An 18,358-nucleotide genomic window follows, 5' to 3' on the forward strand; every position below is an offset into this window, starting at 1 on the left:
ATGATTAAGGGTGCATGCTAATCTAGGTAGTACAAAGGGGTATTTATACTAAAGATTAGGTACAAGGATTAGGGTTACTAGGGGCTTAAATGACTATTCTGACCCTAAGAAAAGTCGAGGAAATGCTCCTCCCGAAAGAAATGAGCGGATTCCCTTGCTAGTCCCGTGTTGATCTACCCGTCCCGTTCTGAGGCACGAGTTGTTCTGCCTTAGGATCCGCTCGGATCCTGGGTGAGACGCTCGGATCATTGCGTAGCAATCCGCTCGTCTTGGACACAAGACGCCCGAATCGTGCTTGATCCGCTCGGATTTCAGGACAGTGTGCTTTTCTTCTTTTGCTCCTCAACAATCCGCAGGGATCTTGTCGGGAATGCAAGGATCCTTTCATCATTGCCCATTTCACTTTATTATCTACTTAGGCCTTCTAGTATTGTCTTCTCTTTGATGCTTGATCATTGGATGCGATCAATTTAGCTCCATTTCGCCTCATAAATGCAATGTTATCACTCCTTTCCTACCAAGGAGACAAAACCTCAAAGAATATGCAAAATGGGAAACTAAAGATATTAAATGACCCAATTATGTGCTATAAGCATGAGAACGAGGTTAATTCGGGGACTAAATGTGCTCAAACATGAGTCACATCAACTTAATTTTGCTGAATTTAACTTAACTTAACTTATAGGAGCTGAACTTTTCTGAACTTAACTTAATTTTGCTGAATTTAATTTAAAGAGAGTGACTTTAAGTCCAAAAGGATAGGGCGTAAGTCATACAAGGCCCACAACATTATAAAATTTTAGATTGTTTTATAGACAAAAAAATATTTATCACATTATGAGTAAGTCTCTTTTAAAATTACATTATCCTTTTTTAACGGGTCAAATATATTACACTTGTTTATAATAATGTATAGAGAAAACAGTATATTTTTATTATAAAATGGATAATACTGTCTTAAATGAGAAATGATGTTCTACGTAGCACGTACACTCCTCTTAACCAGTCATCCCATGTGCGACACCGACACTCGTCGCACACAAGCGGACACACCTAAATGTATCGTATACCTATAAACGAGGAATGAGATGTCGAAAGACTGAATGAAATTGATTAGAAGACGGATTTGAGTGGAAAATGGGAATAAGAAATAATCAAAATCAAATTCTACCTTCAATTATTTAAATTTAATACGGAGTATCAAATACATTAATAAAATAAAATGGTATATTAATTATAACTATATAATATATATTTTGTTAAATTTAAATAGCGTGTCTCATTTTCTAAATTTCATAAGATGTCGTGTCACATGTCCGTGTCATATCCGTATCCTTGTTTATCTCCGTTTTAGTGCTACCTATGCTACATTATTACTACCATCAACAAAAAATTTACACCACCTTAAAGATAACCTTACTCGATACTTATCATAGTTGGAGTTGAATATGTCATTTCTACCCCCCATAGGCATAGTCATCTACCTTTGACCAATTGACCAGTCAACAATGTGATTAATGTCACCAGCACAGAAAACGCAACAAAAAGTAAAACAATACATTTTCTTTCAAACAATTATTTAACTGTCTTAACTAAATTAGAAATAAAGCACTCACACAAATTTTTTCTCCCTCTTCTTTTTTCCCCCTTTACTTCTCTCAAACAGAGATCTAAATCTCTCTCTTTCTTTCTTTCCCCTCTTTGATCTCTTCAAATCTCAGTTTTTCCTTCATTAATCACGCATTTCTCATCATCTTCATCCCCAATTTACCCTTTAATCGGTAATTTCTCCTCATTTTTGACTTGTTTTTTGTTACATTTTTGTTAATTTTATTTTATGTAATTTATTTTTAATTTCTAGGGTTTTGATTGCTTATTTTGTTGTTGCTTAAGATGGTTATTAAATTTGTATGATTTTTGGTATCTGGGTTTTTAACATTTTTGTAACTTATGATGGCGAGGGGGTCGGATGTACGCAACCTTTGTTAATAGAGACTATCATAAGCTGATAAGCTACTTTTAGATGACCCCGTTATGAAAAAATGGCAAGGGGGTCGGGTATACGCAACCTTGTTAATAGAGACTATCATAAACTACTTTTAGATGACCGGTTACGAAAAATTGCGTTGAAAAATGTATCCCTTGTTGCTTGCTAGTTTACGATATAAGAATCGCGTATCGCGTACACTTTAGTGAGTCATTTTGCTTTATTCGACCAGTATTGTCCTAAAAAGCCGAAGAGTAACGACTCTTTGGCTTTAATTACGTATTAATTAGATCAGTCTGCTTTTTTGAGCTGCTGCAGTTGTTTATTTAGGGTATTTATTAGTGGGACATAAGTACAGATCTCATAAGTGTGTAAAAAGCAGTGGTTTTAGTGCTTTAATGGTTTTATTATGATTAAAGTACTTAGCTTTATGGCGATTGAGTTTAAACTCAATAGGGAATGTTGTGATGTACTAAGTTTATGCATCGGAATTAAATCACATTGGTTGTTTTGGAATAATAGTAAATGAACACTCATGTTGCGGGGAGTGTAATTTTTGATGTGTTTCTCTTGCATAAAGACGTCTTAAGTGATGTTATGCTGATCGTGTATTTTTAATGGGTTTTGTTAGATGATTGAGTGATTGGTTTGAGGTAGAAAAGAATCTTCAGCAAATGGCTTCTGTAGGGGTAGCGCCCTCATCGGGTTTGAGGGAGTCTACTGGCCATGGTGTGGATAGGCTTCCTGACGAAATGAATGGAATGAAAATTAGGGATGATAAGGTGAATGAAGCTCGATTTTTAGTATTTGGTTGTTTCTTTTTTAACTTGTATCTGTGTCTGATGATGTGTTGTTTGTTGTCAGCCTTTGACAACGTATCATGATTCCCAGGAGATGGAAACAGCAGTCGTTAATGGTAATGGTACCGAGACAGGACATATAATAGTGACCACAATTGGTGGCAAGAATGGCCAGCCGAAGCAGGTAGTGTGCAAAGTTTGAATACCAAAAGATATACTGTTGACACGTTTCACTGATTAAAAAAAAGCACTAACAGCTTTCGTGGACCTAATTTCAGACTATTAGCTACATGGCAGAGCGTGTTGTTGGACATGGATCTTTCGGAGTTGTGTTTCAGGTGGTGCTTTTGCTCCTAGTTACTGATGGCTGTAAATAAACTTTGTTCCATTGTTTACCTTGCTGTTAACTAATAGTCTGTTATGTTTAGGCCAAGTGCTTAGAAACCGGGGAAACTGTGGCCATAAAGAAGGTCTTACAGGACAAGAGGTACAAAAATCGTGAGCTGCAGACAATGCGCCTTCTTGATCACCCAAATGTTGTCTCTTTGAAACATTGTTTCTTTTCGACAACGGAAAAGGATGAACTCTACCTCAATCTGGTGCTTGAATATGTCCCTGAAACTGTCCATCGAGTGATTAAGCACTACAATAAGATGAGCCAGAGGATGCCTCTAATTTATGTAAAATTGTACACTTACCAGGTACCAGTCTTCAGGATTATATATACACTCTTAGCGAATTTCATATAACCATGCCTACAAGTTATTTTTCTTTTCTCCTTGGTTAGTTTTTATCTCTAACTGTTGTATATTTTTTTTGTAATACATACAGATCTTTAGAGCTTTGTCATACATTCATCGGAGCATTGGTGTTTGTCACCGGGATATAAAGCCTCAAAATCTACTGGTCAGTTCCCAACCTACAACAATTTATATTTTGTTCAAGTTTACTTAGAGATGATGCTTGAATTTTTTGACGTTTTACTGCTTGGAACTTAGGCATGAGGATTACGTCCCATTTTGTGTATATCTTTGATGTGTAGCTTAGGTTGGGCATTTCTTAGAATATGCCTGCATTGGTCAAATTCAGTGGTAGTTGCTGTACTTGTCTGTAGGGTCAGCTTGTCATTGTTTACACATTATTAATAGTGTCAGCAATCATGTTTTTCCATTGCTGATGGGGACACTATTGTTTGGGTTTGTCACTTTGTGGTATGATAGCACAAAGCAACATGACTCATCAAGTTCCATCCACTTCACCTATAATGAACTAGCAGTGAGTCGATTTAATTCTTGAAGTAGTTTACATCACGGGTTATCTTGAAACAACCTATGTTCACAAGGCAGCATACCACCTACCCCTTTAACTCTCAAGTGCTGGCATCTTTGAGGTATTGGGGTAATGTTGTTGTAGTAGTTTATAATTAGGTGATGTCAGCTGACCGCTGATAGTATTGCCAAAACAATGTAACTTAAAGTGCTCTACTATGAGATATTCTGTTCTTGTTGTATTTTTTAACTTTGAAGCTGGGACTGACTTCAGTGGTAATTCTATGCAGGTAAATCCTCATACCCACCAGCTAAAACTTTGCGACTTTGGAAGTGCCAAAGTGCTGGTACGTGGTTTTATTGCATTTGAATCTCGTTTCCTTTGAAATCTTGAGATCAGAAGTGTTCAGCTTTGACCTATGGCCACTTGTTATTTCCACTCTTCAGGTGAAAGGCGAACCCAATATATCTTACATCTGCTCTAGATACTACAGAGCACCGGAGCTGATATTTGGCGCCACAGAGTACACCACAGCTATTGACATCTGGTCCGCTGGCTGTGTTCTAGCAGAACTACTACTAGGACAGGTAAATTTCCTCTGAAGAGTAAAGACTGCTCCATTTGCTTCATTCTTGGTGATCCCTTTATGAGTTTGTCTATAACTCTACATTAATCCCTCATTTCTTTCTTGCAGCCTCTGTTTCCTGGTGAGAGTGGAGTTGATCAGCTTGTTGAGATAATAAAGGTACATACATGTTAAACGATCCTACTTTGAGTATTTTGCTAAGTTTGAGCTGCAAAGTTGTACTCGTTGCTTGTTAGATATTCATGCTTGTTATTTTTAGTGGTATTGTTGACAGCCCAGAGTAAAGATCTCGGTATCGATTTATTTATGATGCTTGCAAAATGTAATTGGTCTGACCTTCGAGCATTTTGGCCAAGTGACCTAGTGGTGATTGTTGCGAATAAGATATTCTAATTATAAGTTTATATGAACAAACATGTAATCGTGGCTCTCTAGTGTTTGTTTGCATTACCTAGCTACAACTAAGGGTTCACTTAGACTTAGGATAACTGTTGTGGGCGACGGGGATCTAAACAAAGGAGAAAAAGAGGAAAATGATGTCGATGAAGAGGAGATAAAGGGGTTTGAAGGGGGAGAAAGAGTGTGATGGGTGTACTATTACTCCAATATGAAGCAATTCATCACCCCTACTCTATGGGGTGATGGGTAACTGTTAATAGTTTCTTGTTCTAATAGTTGTCGGTCTCTAGTTGTCTTCCCACCTAGCCTCCTGTTTAATTGTTTTGGTGATGCCTGCCATTTTTTGTAGGTACTAGGCACACCAACAAGAGAGGAAATCAAATGCATGAACCCTAACTACACTGAGTTCAAGTTTCCCCAAATCAAAGCTCATCCATGGCACAAGGTAAATTTGGGAGCAAGAAACATGTTCATTCTGATGTTTTTTTGTGACACGTGTCTTGATTCCTTCTTTTGCTGTTGCCAGATATTTCACAAACGCATGCCTCCTGAGGCTGTTGATTTGGTCTCCAGGCTATTACAATATTCTCCCAACCTGCGATGCGCAGCTGTAAGTTGCAAAGTGCTGTTTTTTTTTTTTTTTGTTTTGTTTTTTGCTTTGTAACTTTATACTGCCGAACTCTACTTTCACATTCATCACTCTTTGGCTTAATAAATCCCCTTTTTGTGCTAGTCAAGTATATTCTTTGTTCATAGTTATTGTGAAGATGATTTCTTTTCTCAGTTTAATGGTACTTCATTACCTAGGATAGCCATGGAGCGTCTAAATGCAATTATAACAGAAACAAAAGGCGATGACAGTCTTAGTAGCTAAAGAAGGAATAACACTAAAGCAGAAAAAATCACCTCACTACCAATTACATAGGCTGCTAAGAACAAAAGCTGGTTCGAGTGGTAAGAACTCTCTTATGGGGGTCGGATTCTTACCCGCAACATAGTACGCTCATTTGAACCCAAAAAAAACCTTACATCTAAGTCTTGGCTAGGATATTTACTTAGCAAAAACAAGGCACCTTATTTGTTTCTTACTCATAGTTTGAATAGTATTTTCTATGTTACTTTGACACTTCATTTTTGGAGTCATTCTCGTATTCGATGGGACATTTAAGGACATGTGTGTGGACATTTAAGGATATTTACTTAGCAAAAACAAGGCACCTTATTTGTTTCTTACTCATAGTTTGAATAGTATTTTCTATGTTACTTTGACACTTCATTTTTGGAGTCATTCTCGTATTCGATGGGACATTTAAGGACATGTGTGTGGAGTCCATATCTGAGCTTCCCACTCGATACTTAATAGCAAAAAAAGGAGGATGAATGGCAGTAGTAGAGACGGGGAATGTGTAAAATTGCGTTTTTTTAAGCCTTATATCTTCCACATCTTTATAAACCTATAATTTTGTCTCGAGACATGTCTTCACACCTGAGTCTGCATTTTAGAATAAAATCGTTTCTAAAAGTTTGGAGTCATTGCAAGTCCGACACTTAGATATGTATTTGAGTCTCAGTAACATAAGAATGTGTTAGTAAGTAGTTCCACAGTTCATGTTAACTGTGGTAGTGTGGTCTGAGGAAACTTTATAACAGTGGCGACCTTAGTGTTTCAAAATGCTCTTTTTTCTTTTATTAATTATTTTGCTTGTAGATTTAACCTGCAGTGTTTGTGTTGGGTGGCTGATAATCCAAAGATTATATTTTCCCATTGATGTAAATTCTAAACTTGTAATTAAAATTTCAGTTGGATGCCTTAACTCACCCATTTTTTGACGAGCTAAGGGACCTGAACACCCGCTTGCCAAATGGACGGTTCCTTCCACCACTATTCAACTTCAAGCCACATGGTAAGTGATTTTGAAAGCTACACATTATTCTGCTAGTACTCCTGCTTAGAACCTTAAAACTAACAGAAGAATGACCTCTTATGTAGAGTTGAAGGGAGTTTCAGCTGAAACTATTGTCCGATTGATTCCCGAGCATGCGAGAAAGCAATGCCCATTCCTAGGATTGTGAAATCTTGCATAATCAAGTTATGAAGGAAAAAGGATGATCCTGCTGTGGGAGATGTTTATTAAGCTTATGAATATCTGTCTATTTTATCGTGTTGATGTTGTAAAAGCAGCTTTTAGAGAAATGAACAATGCCAAGTCTCCCTGGACTTGAATGTCGATGTCCCCTTTTTCGTTTTTTAAACATCTAACTGGCCGTAACTCACAAAAAGTCGAACAAGTTTAATGTTTAGTGAACCGTTGTGCTGTGAAATCAATGTAATGTCGGTTGCTTGTGGCCAAAATGGTACCCTGTATTATTTTCGCGCTGGTTGCCGCTGTGCATCCTTTTTCATTTATTAACATCGCTAATTGGCGTTGTGCATTCATCTTCAGTCATCAAGATCTGTTATGTATCTTTTGTCAGTCATTACATTGCTACTTGCCGTTGTGTACCCTCTCTCGAATTACAGTGGTAGGACGATATTGTGTATTACGATCTTGCTAATTCCATTCCAACAGTTGCGTTTTTTTAGTAGTCTTTCGTAATTTCAGTTTGGATTTCATTGGTAATGACATTTGCTTTTCCCTAACCTTCCTGTTTTCTACCTTTTTTTTACTATTTTGGGTTGAAGATGAGTTTGAGCCATTGGTCAATCAGTAGCCTAATACAATGGCGCAAGATGCAGTCTTCTTGCAATAATTCTCTCTTTAATCAATTGAAGGAACACATCAGTGGTGAGCCAGAAAATATGGTTGAAGCAGAAATAGTAAGGTTAGTTAGGTGTGTTACTAAGTTAGCAAGACCACCGTGAAATCGCGGCCTTCCTCATTTAGTAACTTTATGAATCCAAGCCACCTGGTTCATACCCCTGTTTTAAATTCAATACCTCGGTTTTTCTAACAAGAAAAGGAATTTAGGTTGATCTGATATCAATTTATCTCATCTTTTCAGAGAGAAGCAAGTGAAAGTCATTACTTGCACGAGTCACTTCGAATGAGTAAGACATGAAGGTCTTATATTATAAAATTATTTATAAAATCGACTATTTTATTGATTAATTTTAATATAATTTTTGAAAAATTAGTAACTTTATTTAATGTCATTGATGACAATTGAGACTTAAAATTTGTCTCAGTGCCTTCGACCAATGGCTAGCGTCAATAACATTTGTTGAAAAAAAAAAACACTAATTCGACCGATATACTCTACTCTCTTCGCGTAAATAACATTACAACAAGTATGGTCTTTGGCAATAGAACCTAATGGTATTTTAAAACAATTTGGATTCTTTTCATTTTCCGTCAATAGTTTAGTTACTATTGCGATACAATCCAACAACCGCACATCATAATCACAAGAGCCATGAGTCACAAGTCACGAGTCATGAGTCCAAAGAGCAGCCCATTCAATCAACGCTGGTTAATAATCTACTCCCTCCCATCCACTTTTTTCTTCCCCTTTGGAGTGGGCACGGGGATTAAGGGTGGGGAGTATAATATTGATAAAGATATGAGTGGGGTTTGGTAATTGGAGAGAGGTATGAATAATTTGGATTAAATATTAATAAAGGAGATGAGTGAAATTTGGTTACTGGAGAGATGTATGAATAATTAGAATTAAATATTAATAAATGATATGGTGGGGTTTAATGAGTGGAGAGAGGTAGGAATATAATACTTCGTATTAATAAAAACTTTTCCAAAAAGAAAAGGGAAAGAAAATCTGAATAATCCGTTTTAGGAAATAGGGAAGAAAATAGTGGATGTGGGTGAGTATGCAATAATAAGGGTCCTCTTAAACAGAACCAAAATCGGAAAAATGACGGTAGGAAAGTATTACTGCGACTACTGCGACAAGGAATTCCAAGACACAGCAGCAGCAAGGAAGCGTCATCTTCAAGGCAGTGTTCATCTTCGTAATCACAAACTTTGGTACGATTCTCTTTCTCTTCCCTCAGGTACTCTTTTTTACCCTCTCTCTCTCTCTCTCTCTCTCTCTCTAAAACCCTAATTTTCTTCCATTTATTTCCTCTTTCTCGCGATTTTTCATTTTCGTTATTTTGTTCTTCCCAATGCAGAACCCCCTAATCAGCTCAATGTAGCCGCTACGTCCTCAGGAAATGGTGTTTGTAATCGCTTCGTTAAAACGGTATAACTCTCATTTATCTTTTGTTGATTCTATTTGTACTAGTAATTTATCAGTTACTACAAATTACGGAGTATATTATTCGTATGAATTGTGTTTTGGTAGAAAATTTTGGTAAGTTAGGTCCGGTTACAATTTATATTCAACAATCTGTTTGAGTTTATCGCGCCTTCATCTTAAGACGGTCTTAAGCAAGCCTAGCTAATTGAACAATGTTTGGAATTTCATTTCTGTAAACGTTAGTTGTGCTAGAGAATTTTGAAATACTCCCTTTGTCCCGGTCATTTGTTGCCCTTTTCCAAATTTGGGTGTCTTAGTGAGTTGTTGTCCTTTCTATTTTAAGCATGAATATGATGAACAATTTGATCATTCACACTCAATTTGTTCCACTTGGCATTTAGTAATTTGTTCCTTCCTCTTTCCTTGGTCTTTGCGCCAAAACCAAAGGACAACAATTGACCGGGATGGAGGGAGTATGTGCTATAAAATACAAAATTGTTTTCAAAAACAGCGCGCCACTCCTCTTGTCGGCTTGTCACCGCAGGACCACATCGCCTCAATGCGCATCACGCCTTCTCAAACTAGACTCATGAATAATACCAATTTTTCACAGAAATCAACCAAGAAATTTGAGCCATACTCCCCACCACGGTCAGACCGAACACGCTTAATGGTTTTACCAAGCTGATTTTCGACTTCCGTCTTATACTTAATAAACATGTGTTCAGCCTTGTCTTTGGTCTTAAGCAGATACACTAAAAGTCACGTAATAAAATTTACCTCCTTTACTCCTAGTGTTCTTAAAGCTAGATCAGTATTGATAAAGTCGAGAAGATCAGATTGTCTAGCGGTGACGGGTTTGCATGGTTTCTTAGTGAACTTTGCTTCTACACAAATGGGACATTTAGCAAAATCGGTGTCATTATAAGCAGGGATAATTGACAGGCTTCTAAGTCTCGTAATTGAAGCAATATTCACGTCCTAGTCTACCATGCCAAACATCCAAAGACTCAACGATGTAAGCAGAAGAAGAAGCTTTATCATTCATAATAACGGAGTCAACATTCATAACAAAAAGACCATTACTAAGATATCCTTTCCCAACAAATTCCCCCTCACTTGAAATTACAACCTTGTCAGCCTCAAAAACAAGCTTCAAACCCGCTTTGTAAAGCAAGGCACCAGACACGAGGTTGCGACGCAGGGTCGGGACATACAAAACATTACTAAGGGAGAGGGTCTTGCCAGAAGAGAGTTTGAGTAGAATCTTCCCTTTTCCGATCACGCCTGCGGTTGCATAATTTCCCATGTACACCGACTCTCCATCGGCCACATCTTCAAACTCATAGAACTGCTCCTTGTTTGCACAAAGGTGTCTAGAGGCTCCCGTGTCCAAAATCCATTCCGTAACATTTGCCACCAAATTAGCTTCGATGTCATCTTTTTCTGCAAGATTGACCTGAGCAGCATTCTGACCAGACTTGTTTTGCAGTCCTGTCCAGGTTTGCCACAAACATAGCAAACCAAGTCAGGCTACTGAACTTTGGAAACGGGTTTAATGAACTTGTTCTGGCTTGGCTTTTTGAATTGGCTCGGCCTATGAACCCGCTTGCCTTTTCCTTTGAACCTGTCTTTAAAAGAACCACCAGATTCAACAAGGTTAGCATTGTTATCAATAGAAGAGAGAGAGTCTGACTTATCCTTGAGGCGATTTGCCTCCTCGGTTCTCATATGGCTGATAAGTTCTTGAAGTGATAAATCCCTTTTCTTGTGCTTGAGATGATTCCTGTAATCACTCCAAGAGGGCGGAAATTTCTCAAGCAACACATTAGCCTGAAAAATTTCACACAACTTCATATCTTCATTCAAGACATCCGCACACAAGTTCTCGTAGACATGAACTTGCTCCATAATAGGCTTATCATCAACCATCTTAAATTCAAGCCATTTTCCGACAACATATTTCCTTTTTTCTGCATCATCAGCACCAGACTTCTTTTCTAGCAATTCCCAAATTGCTTTGGCAGATTTGTGGACCATAAGCAAATCAAAAAGAGAGTCCACCACATGATTGAGAATATGAAAACGGACAGTTTTGTTGTCCTTCTCATACTTCTTTATATCGTCCTCATTTTTCTTAAGAGAGGAAGGAGGAGGAGTAAAAGTAGCATCAGTAGCACCAACGATAGGTTTGGGATAGTCATTAAACAAAACATAGTCGATCTCAAGTTGCTCGAAAAACATCCAGAGTTTCTGTGACCATCGTTTGTAGTTAGAACCATCGAGCGATTCCAACTTGGATAAATCAGCAAGAGACTTTGTAGGAACAACAGCCATTGTTATGGAGAATAAGCTTGCAAATTGTAAGTAGGAATAGTTTAACAATGGCAGAAGAATGACAGAAAACAGAAACTTATCTAGAGGGAAACAAAGCTGTGTCGTGGTATTCAAAGCCACTGACTTGAAAGCTTATTCCGGCACGACAACGGTGGCAATCGCTAATGCCGGCAGCTCCCCAAGATTAACACAGCGACTTGCAAGCACGTCCACTCGTGGTTACAAGTATTGAAACAATGCACACGACTTAAACCCAGCAATATCAAAGAAACCGAAGAGAAAGAGAGAGATAGTGTGTATGATCTGTGTATTCTAAACAGAAGAAGAAAGCTGTAATTTATAGAGAAGGAGGGGAATGAATCTGGCCTTTCCAGAGCAGGAAATAAATGCATCTCCAAGTCCCAAAACTGACTATAACAGATACTAAGAAATTGCTATTCACAAAGTTTATTGGATCGGATATTGTAAAGCCATTACTCCAACACTTCTCAAACTAAGTTGGTGTTGAAGATTTTCCAAGGGAGTAGATACCCTCGTGTCATTTTAGAATGGACTTTGTTTATACATGCAAGTATGACTAATTTACTTGTCAGAACAATGGTCTGTCGGCCCTTCGTAGCTCTTTTTTTTTCTTTTGCAAATAGTCAGAGAATTTCTGTTGTTCGGCTGGTGATGGTAACTGTTAAGTTCTCAAGATATGTGGTTATCCTGTTATTTAGCGAGTCATTGTTCATTTAGTTCTTCAAAAGAGTCTCTTTTTACATTAGGAAAGGTTTGTTAGCGTAATGCAGACTTGCAGAGGTCTAGTTCATGGCTAATATTTGATTATTTGTTATTATTGTCTTTGATATGTTGATTAGATTAGCACTTTGGCAGTGGTGTTTTTTTTTTCTTGGTGGATCTCATTTCCTGATTTACTGCAATTTGAGTATAGTTAATTTCATTTTGAAGGGTTTTTGTCCATATGGAGACTCTTGCAAATACCATCATCCCATGCATAATCTGCAAGGTTCGATCATTCAAGGCGCATCTGGTAAGGCCTTTAGTCCCCTCCCTCTTTTTTAGCAGACGAGTTAATGTTTGTTCTCTTGCAATTACCGTCACCCTAAAGTGTTTCTGAGTTGGCATGATTGATGATTTGATGTTTCAATTAGCGCGCAAAATTCTGTTGCAGAAACGTTTATTTTTAACAGCATTAATAGGTACCATTTGTTGTGAAACACATGGGGCATCACTGCTTCACTCTTTTAGGTATAATCATTTTTCATGGTTTCTTTGGTTTACACTTTAAAACCATCTCCAATGATGGTAGGTAAGACAAATTCTTTCGTGAATATTATTCAGAAAAGCTTCCGTATGTTGTGCTGACTTAGTTGAGTTAAGATACTCTCATATATTAATGTAATCGTTACTCACAACATCTAGGTTGCTTGGCCTTGAAGTCATATTTGTCAATGTTAAAATGCGTGCTCATTACTGGACCATTTTTCACTGCATAATATAAATTTTATAAGATCCAGTGTCAATTACAGAATGATTTCCTGTTTTATTTGTAGATGGTACTTGTCATAATTTTGCCGATCTTATTATAATGTACAAATAACTGTAGGCATTGCTGGCAGTTTGCAACATTCACAAGGGGATTCTTTGCAAGGTATACACGTTTTTTGTTGGTTTATACTTTATACTTCACAAGCATTTCATGAATGATGTTCTCTGTTTAATTCAGTATTTTTGTTTCTTATAGTGTGTCATAACATCGCAGGTCACGTAGTTCCACAAAGTTTTGGGATGTCGTTGGGTAATTTACCTCCATCTCTTATGCCTCCTCCTGAAGGTGGATATCAATCTCTTCCGTTTGTTGATTGGGGATGAGCCGCAGTGTAGGTAATCTCCTTCCAGGCTCGAGCTACGAGTTTCTTTCTTTATCCAATATTCCAATGTCATCTTTTATTCACTGTCTTACAATATGAAATCTATGAATACTTTGTGCTGGATTTATATTTTGTTTGGTAGACTACTTGATACGAATGCGGAAGCGGATTGAATGTATTTAACGAGTGTTGGCACGGGTTGACAGTCACGCACAGGCCGTGATAAAATACTGATCGATATGTATTGTTTCAAAAACCGCCTAGGTTTCGGACCAATGAGTGCTCAAAACTCAAGACCTATTTAGTTTTAAACGAGATTTGAATTTCGTTCTCAAATTGGAATTTTGATCAAACTTGATAGGAGTTTCTGAATTTTTATTATGCAAATTGAATGAATGATATTGAATACAAAACATCCTATTTATAGCTTCTAAAGAACTGGGAGTAGGAAAACCAATTTTATCCGACTCCTTATTCAACCGACTAGTAAACTTTGAATGACACAACAATTGCCGTATACTATATTCCTACTAAATACTGCTAAATAATAACTAATTCTAGTCGAGCTGGACAACTCGACATTATTCTTTCATGAGTCATGACTAGGACTTCAACTGCAATTCTTGATAATCAACCTCGTAAACATTTAGTGGATTTGTAGTCTCGTTAGAGTCCAAAGACTCCTCGTCGCCATATTTATCAAATATTGGTGGACGCTTTAAATCTAACAGATAATTAATCTCATCTTGAATTTCTTCACTAAAAAATAATTCATCCAGAAAAAATTTAAAAGACTCCACCTTTACTTCATCATTGTAGCGTTCCATCTTTTTGCCCACACAGGACCGACCGTATGGATTTAAGGAAATCAAGAGCAGCTCAGATACCTCTTGTAATACGAACACAGAAGCCAATTGAATGTATTTTAACGAGTTTTGGCACGGGTTGACAGTCACGCACCAGCTGTGATAGACTACTGATCGATATGTGTTGATATTTGATTGGAAACCCGTCTAGGCTTCGGACCAATGTGTGCTCAAAACTAAAGACCTATTTAGTTTTAAACGAGATTTGAATTACGTACGTCAAATCAGTGTCTCAAGTTAAATGGGTCTTTGACTTAGACAAACATTGGTTCGAGATCTAGGTGGATCTTCAACCCAAATATCCTTTTTATTTCGTTTTATCTTGTTTGTGAAGTATTTCTGTTCAAAACTAAATAAACAGTCCAGAGACTGTTCCATTCATCAATTCCGTGCAAGATCATTGACAGAACAGTCATACCACCAACTGTTCTATGTGTTATTTTCCCCTGCAAATTCATAACTCGATTAAGATTCGTATCACCACTGTTGTATTCAACAATTGTTCACTGGTGATTACAGATACGGTGATTAGCTTAAGAAACTTGCTAGTAATATTAAGAGTTTTAACAAACTTGATAGTTGCTATTTTAAGAAACACAACTTCAATACCGAATGGGTGTTATAGTAATTGCTTGAGTCTGCCGAACAATCCATGCAATTAGGACAGTAAAAGTCAAATTAGCAGGGTCAATTGATGTCCATTGAATCTGTGGTTGAGTATTGTTTTGATCACTGGAATAACAATTGGAAAAATACCATGTAGTAAGGTTTGATTCTATTCATGGCTTGTAGTTGAATAATGCTTTTAATTCCCTCTTCGTTTACTAGTAGATTCCAGATTTCATAGTCTTGAAACGTCTGATCTCACAAGTTTGACAGTTTGACATGCAGCAGAAGGGGTGAAATAAGAACACCATCAATTGATGCTAAAGATCTTTCAAAGGACCAAGAACTATTGTAGCAGGGCAAGTGTTTACAGTATAAGAGGCAAGAGTAGCATCCAAGGGTACATTACTACTTCATGAGTCTTGTGTGAGACGGTCTCAGATATGAGATTTACCCAAATTACCAAATATTTATCAAGACTTCCTTTAGTTATATGGTCAATGGGGTGGTCTCATATATGAGACTATATCAGATAATCTCTATTTGGCATCTTTTCTGTTTTCTGTAGCAATTGGTATGTTATATGTTTCCTATTCCTGTATCAATATCTTAAAATACCGGCAAGAAAACCAGGTATAGATTCTATTTTCAGAGTGGTCGTCAAATATCCAAATATATGGTGTTTTGAGGTTACAATGCGGGATAAATAAAGCACCTATTTTAGAGTTATTATCCCATATCCTATTCTAGATGGAAGTGTGTTGCTGGGGAATCATGCGCAGTTTTTCTAGTGCCAAAAACTGTGCATTCTTATGAATGACAAGATATTGCACTGTGAATAGCGAATTTTTTCAGTGTGGTCGTCAAATATCCAACTATATGGTATTTTGCGGTTATAATGGGGGGGAAAAGCACTTGTTTTAGAGTCGTACCATCTCCTATTCTAGGTGGAAGTGTTGCTGGGGAATCATGCGCAGTTTTTCTAGTGTCAAAAACTGTGCATTCGTATGAATGACAAAGATATTTTACTGCAAATAGCGATTTTTTTTTCAAAGATATTCCCTTTTGTTTTCCATTTTCCCTTTTCTATTCGCATTTTGAGGTGTGCGTTCACCCATGGACGGTTCTAAAGGATAATTCATGTCAGCCGACCCCAAATCATTTTGGGATTAAGGCTCTGATGTTGTTGTTGTAATACTCAATAACAAATAAACTATCAAAATGAGGTTCAATTTCGGACATGTTCTTTTTTTCAAAGAATTCTCAATAACAAAGAAACTACTAGATTCATAGCTTATAGCCGCTGAGCGGGTTTGAACTGAAGTTGAAAGAAAAAACTGAGCCTACGTAGAAAAGATAAATTCTTTGAGCCAAGCCCCATTTTGATAATTTATTTATTATGAAGCATTATTTTGAGAAAAAAAAAACTCGGGAGTAGCTCTTTGTTAATGTTGGAGGAAGCGCAGGATTAAATCTTAGCTCTTTGTTAATGTTGGAAGCGCAGGATTAAATCTTTCCTTCACACTCGTTGTCGTCTTATCGTGTTAGGCAAGTTTTATATTTAAGAATGATGCTATATTGCTATGGTTTATTGAATTGTCAGTTAGGCCTTATGTCTATGTCTGACATCTCTCTTTCCCGCCATTCCATTACCAGTATACCACTTCATTGGAGCAACCGGCCCCACCCTCGCTCGCACGAGTTGTAACTAGAGTACTTGCCCCGTACAATCCATCCGACATGACTACATCCTTTCGCCACTATTCACACTGTTTAAACAACACAATGCATCTCTCTCATGTTGTTCACCCAACGAGCAGCCCTACTGTCAGTTCACTGACAATACTAGGTCCTGGGACTTCCAAGTCCCAATTTGTCCAATAAAGTTTCCCACAAACCTCATACCAATAGGCACTACCGCACTAGTTCACAACTAACCCATGAAGGAGAGGCAAACATTAGAAGCATCATTGAAGGTGTAAAGTATTGAATATGTGTGGAGGAAAAAGAGAGCGCAACATGATGTAAGATTGAGTGTGTGTGGATATTTTGAGGGAAGGGGAATGAAGCAAGAGTAAGGGAATTTGGGTGGTTTAGTGGAGAAAAAATAAGAAAAATCGTCCCAAATATTTACCAAGTCCCAACGTGAGGGCTTGGTTCGTTAAGCTTTCGAGCTGTCTTGTCTCACTATCACCTCCTAAACATGACAGACTCAGCAACGCATATACATTAATAAGTACAAGTCGCAATTAGGTCACTCTAGTTGGTTGGATTGGGTTAAGCGGGTTGAGTTATGTAAGGTCATGGTTGAATAGGGTCGTTATCGGGTGACAAGTCGGGTTGTGTTTCGTTTGGCCCTGTGAGTTGGGTTTTACTTGATATCTTATATTTTCATGTTCGGACTATTTACTACTCCCTCCTATTCACAATAAATGTCCCATTTGTTGAATATATGAGTGGGGTATTTTAATAAAATGAGACAGTTATTTTGAATAGGAGGGAGTAGTATATTTTGTGCATCTACTTTAGCTTTCATCTAAAATAGTACTCCGTAAAAGAGAAATGACAACTTGATATTTTTAGTGGTTGGGTGTTGAGCTAATATCTTATCAAGTTATCCTTTTAGTTGAGTCATTTCCAAAACCACTCATCTGGAGTTGGTTTCTGTTTGGATCGTTTTGGCAAAAAAGTTGTTTTTGATTACTGTTTAACTTCAGCCAGGTCGGTTAAGATTCACCAATTACACGAGTTCCATCGAGGTTGACTTCAATCAGATTCCTGAATCGGGTTAGTTTTTACCAGCTCTATTTTTGTAGGTGGATAACCCACTAGAGAAGCTTTGATTCATGAATAGAAACATGTTAAACCATACAAAGGTGCTAAACCCACTGAAGTGGTCCATGTGGGAGAAGTAAATGGAATCAGGCATTTAGATCCTTTATTGTTTCCAAAATATTTCTTTTATAAATCTCTCTTTTTAAGTATTGTAATTGTAATAATATAAAAGAGAATGTTACCGACCAATAACGGGCACTTAGCAGTATAGTGCAAATCAGCATTGGAAGTCGGCGCCAAAATGACTGCTCGTGGGAGTTCATTTCTTGTATTTGTGCGGTTCTGCCTTTTCCCTTTCCCAACCCCACTTTGTTTCTTTTGTCACACTAATTCGTGGCTAATAACACCCTTAGCCATTGCAACATGTTAAATTATGCAAATGGGGTCTGGTCACATCCAAATATAGGGGAAATTGACTATTTCATAAGTCGAAGGAAATTCTACCCTAAAACTCACCGGTAATAGAGGAAATAGCTTGTTAACGTATATTCCTTCTGCCTTGATCATTTGTTTACCTATTTAATTTTTGGGTGTCTCGTTTATTTATTTACTTTTCTAGATTAATAATGTCTCTAATTGTTGATTTGATCTTCCTATCATCC

At 37.4% G+C, this 18,358-nt stretch overlaps 2 protein-coding genes across 6 annotated transcripts; both read left to right on the forward strand.

Moving 5' to 3' along the window:
- The first annotated feature begins 1,559 nt into the window (after window positions 1-1,559).
- Window positions 1,560-7,394, forward strand: LOC141647474 (shaggy-related protein kinase alpha-like). Its single transcript, XM_074455679.1, has 13 exons — window positions 1,560-1,781; window positions 2,619-2,769; window positions 2,852-2,971; window positions 3,066-3,125; window positions 3,216-3,488; window positions 3,619-3,693; window positions 4,346-4,402; window positions 4,503-4,643; window positions 4,751-4,801; window positions 5,391-5,486; window positions 5,568-5,651; window positions 6,843-6,945; window positions 7,032-7,394. Exons 2-13 carry the CDS (start codon window positions 2,662-2,664, stop codon window positions 7,112-7,114), a joined length of 1,251 nt encoding a protein of 416 aa, XP_074311780.1. The 5' UTR covers window positions 1,560-1,781; window positions 2,619-2,661; the 3' UTR covers window positions 7,115-7,394.
- Window positions 7,395-8,861: 1,467 nt separating this feature from the next.
- Window positions 8,862-17,998, forward strand: LOC141647476 (zinc finger CCCH domain-containing protein 3). Of its 5 annotated transcripts, XR_012545744.1 has the most exons (7): window positions 8,866-9,050; window positions 9,171-9,241; window positions 12,527-12,608; window positions 13,185-13,229; window positions 13,341-13,462; window positions 15,195-15,321; window positions 17,639-17,998. XR_012545744.1 is itself a non-coding variant. In XM_074455681.1 (6 exons), the coding sequence occupies exons 1-5, from the start codon at window positions 8,912-8,914 to the stop codon at window positions 13,448-13,450; spliced, it is 465 nt and encodes a 154-aa protein (XP_074311782.1). In that variant the 5' UTR covers window positions 8,862-8,911; the 3' UTR covers window positions 13,451-13,458; window positions 15,195-15,292. The 5 variants fall into 5 exon arrangements, 4 of the variants coding, with proteins under 4 accessions (XP_074311782.1, XP_074311781.1, XP_074311784.1 ...); XM_074455681.1 differs by lacking the exon at window positions 17,639-17,998 and having other exon boundaries at window positions 8,862-9,050; window positions 13,323-13,458; window positions 15,195-15,292; XM_074455680.1 differs by lacking the exon at window positions 17,639-17,998 and having other exon boundaries at window positions 8,864-9,050; window positions 13,323-13,462; window positions 15,195-15,617.
- The last annotated feature ends 360 nt before the right edge of the window (window positions 17,999-18,358 follow it).

Source organism: Silene latifolia, chromosome 3 (assembly GCF_048544455.1).
Source record: "Silene latifolia isolate original U9 population chromosome 3, ASM4854445v1, whole genome shotgun sequence".
NCBI lineage: Eukaryota > Viridiplantae > Streptophyta > Magnoliopsida > Caryophyllales > Caryophyllaceae > Silene > Silene latifolia.

Excerpts from the sequence above, each read along its gene's own strand:
- LOC141647474 (XM_074455679.1), top strand. The coding sequence starts at position 2,662 with ATGGCTTCTGTAGGGGTAGCGCCCTCATCGGGTTTGAGGGAGTCTACT. Across the intron at positions 3,694-4,345 it reads TAAAGCCTCAAAATCTACTG|GTAAATCCTCATACCCACCA; the intron begins GTCAGTTCCCAA and ends AATTCTATGCAG. Across the intron at positions 5,487-5,567 it reads AAGCTCATCCATGGCACAAG|ATATTTCACAAACGCATGCC; the intron begins GTAAATTTGGGA and ends TGCTGTTGCCAG.
- LOC141647476 (XM_074455681.1), top strand. The coding sequence starts at position 8,912 with ATGACGGTAGGAAAGTATTACTGCGACTACTGCGACAAGGAATTCCAA. Across the intron at positions 9,242-12,526 it reads GTAATCGCTTCGTTAAAACG|GGTTTTTGTCCATATGGAGA; the intron begins GTATAACTCTCA and ends TTCATTTTGAAG. Across the intron at positions 12,609-13,184 it reads GATCATTCAAGGCGCATCTG|GCATTGCTGGCAGTTTGCAA; the intron begins GTAAGGCCTTTA and ends AAATAACTGTAG.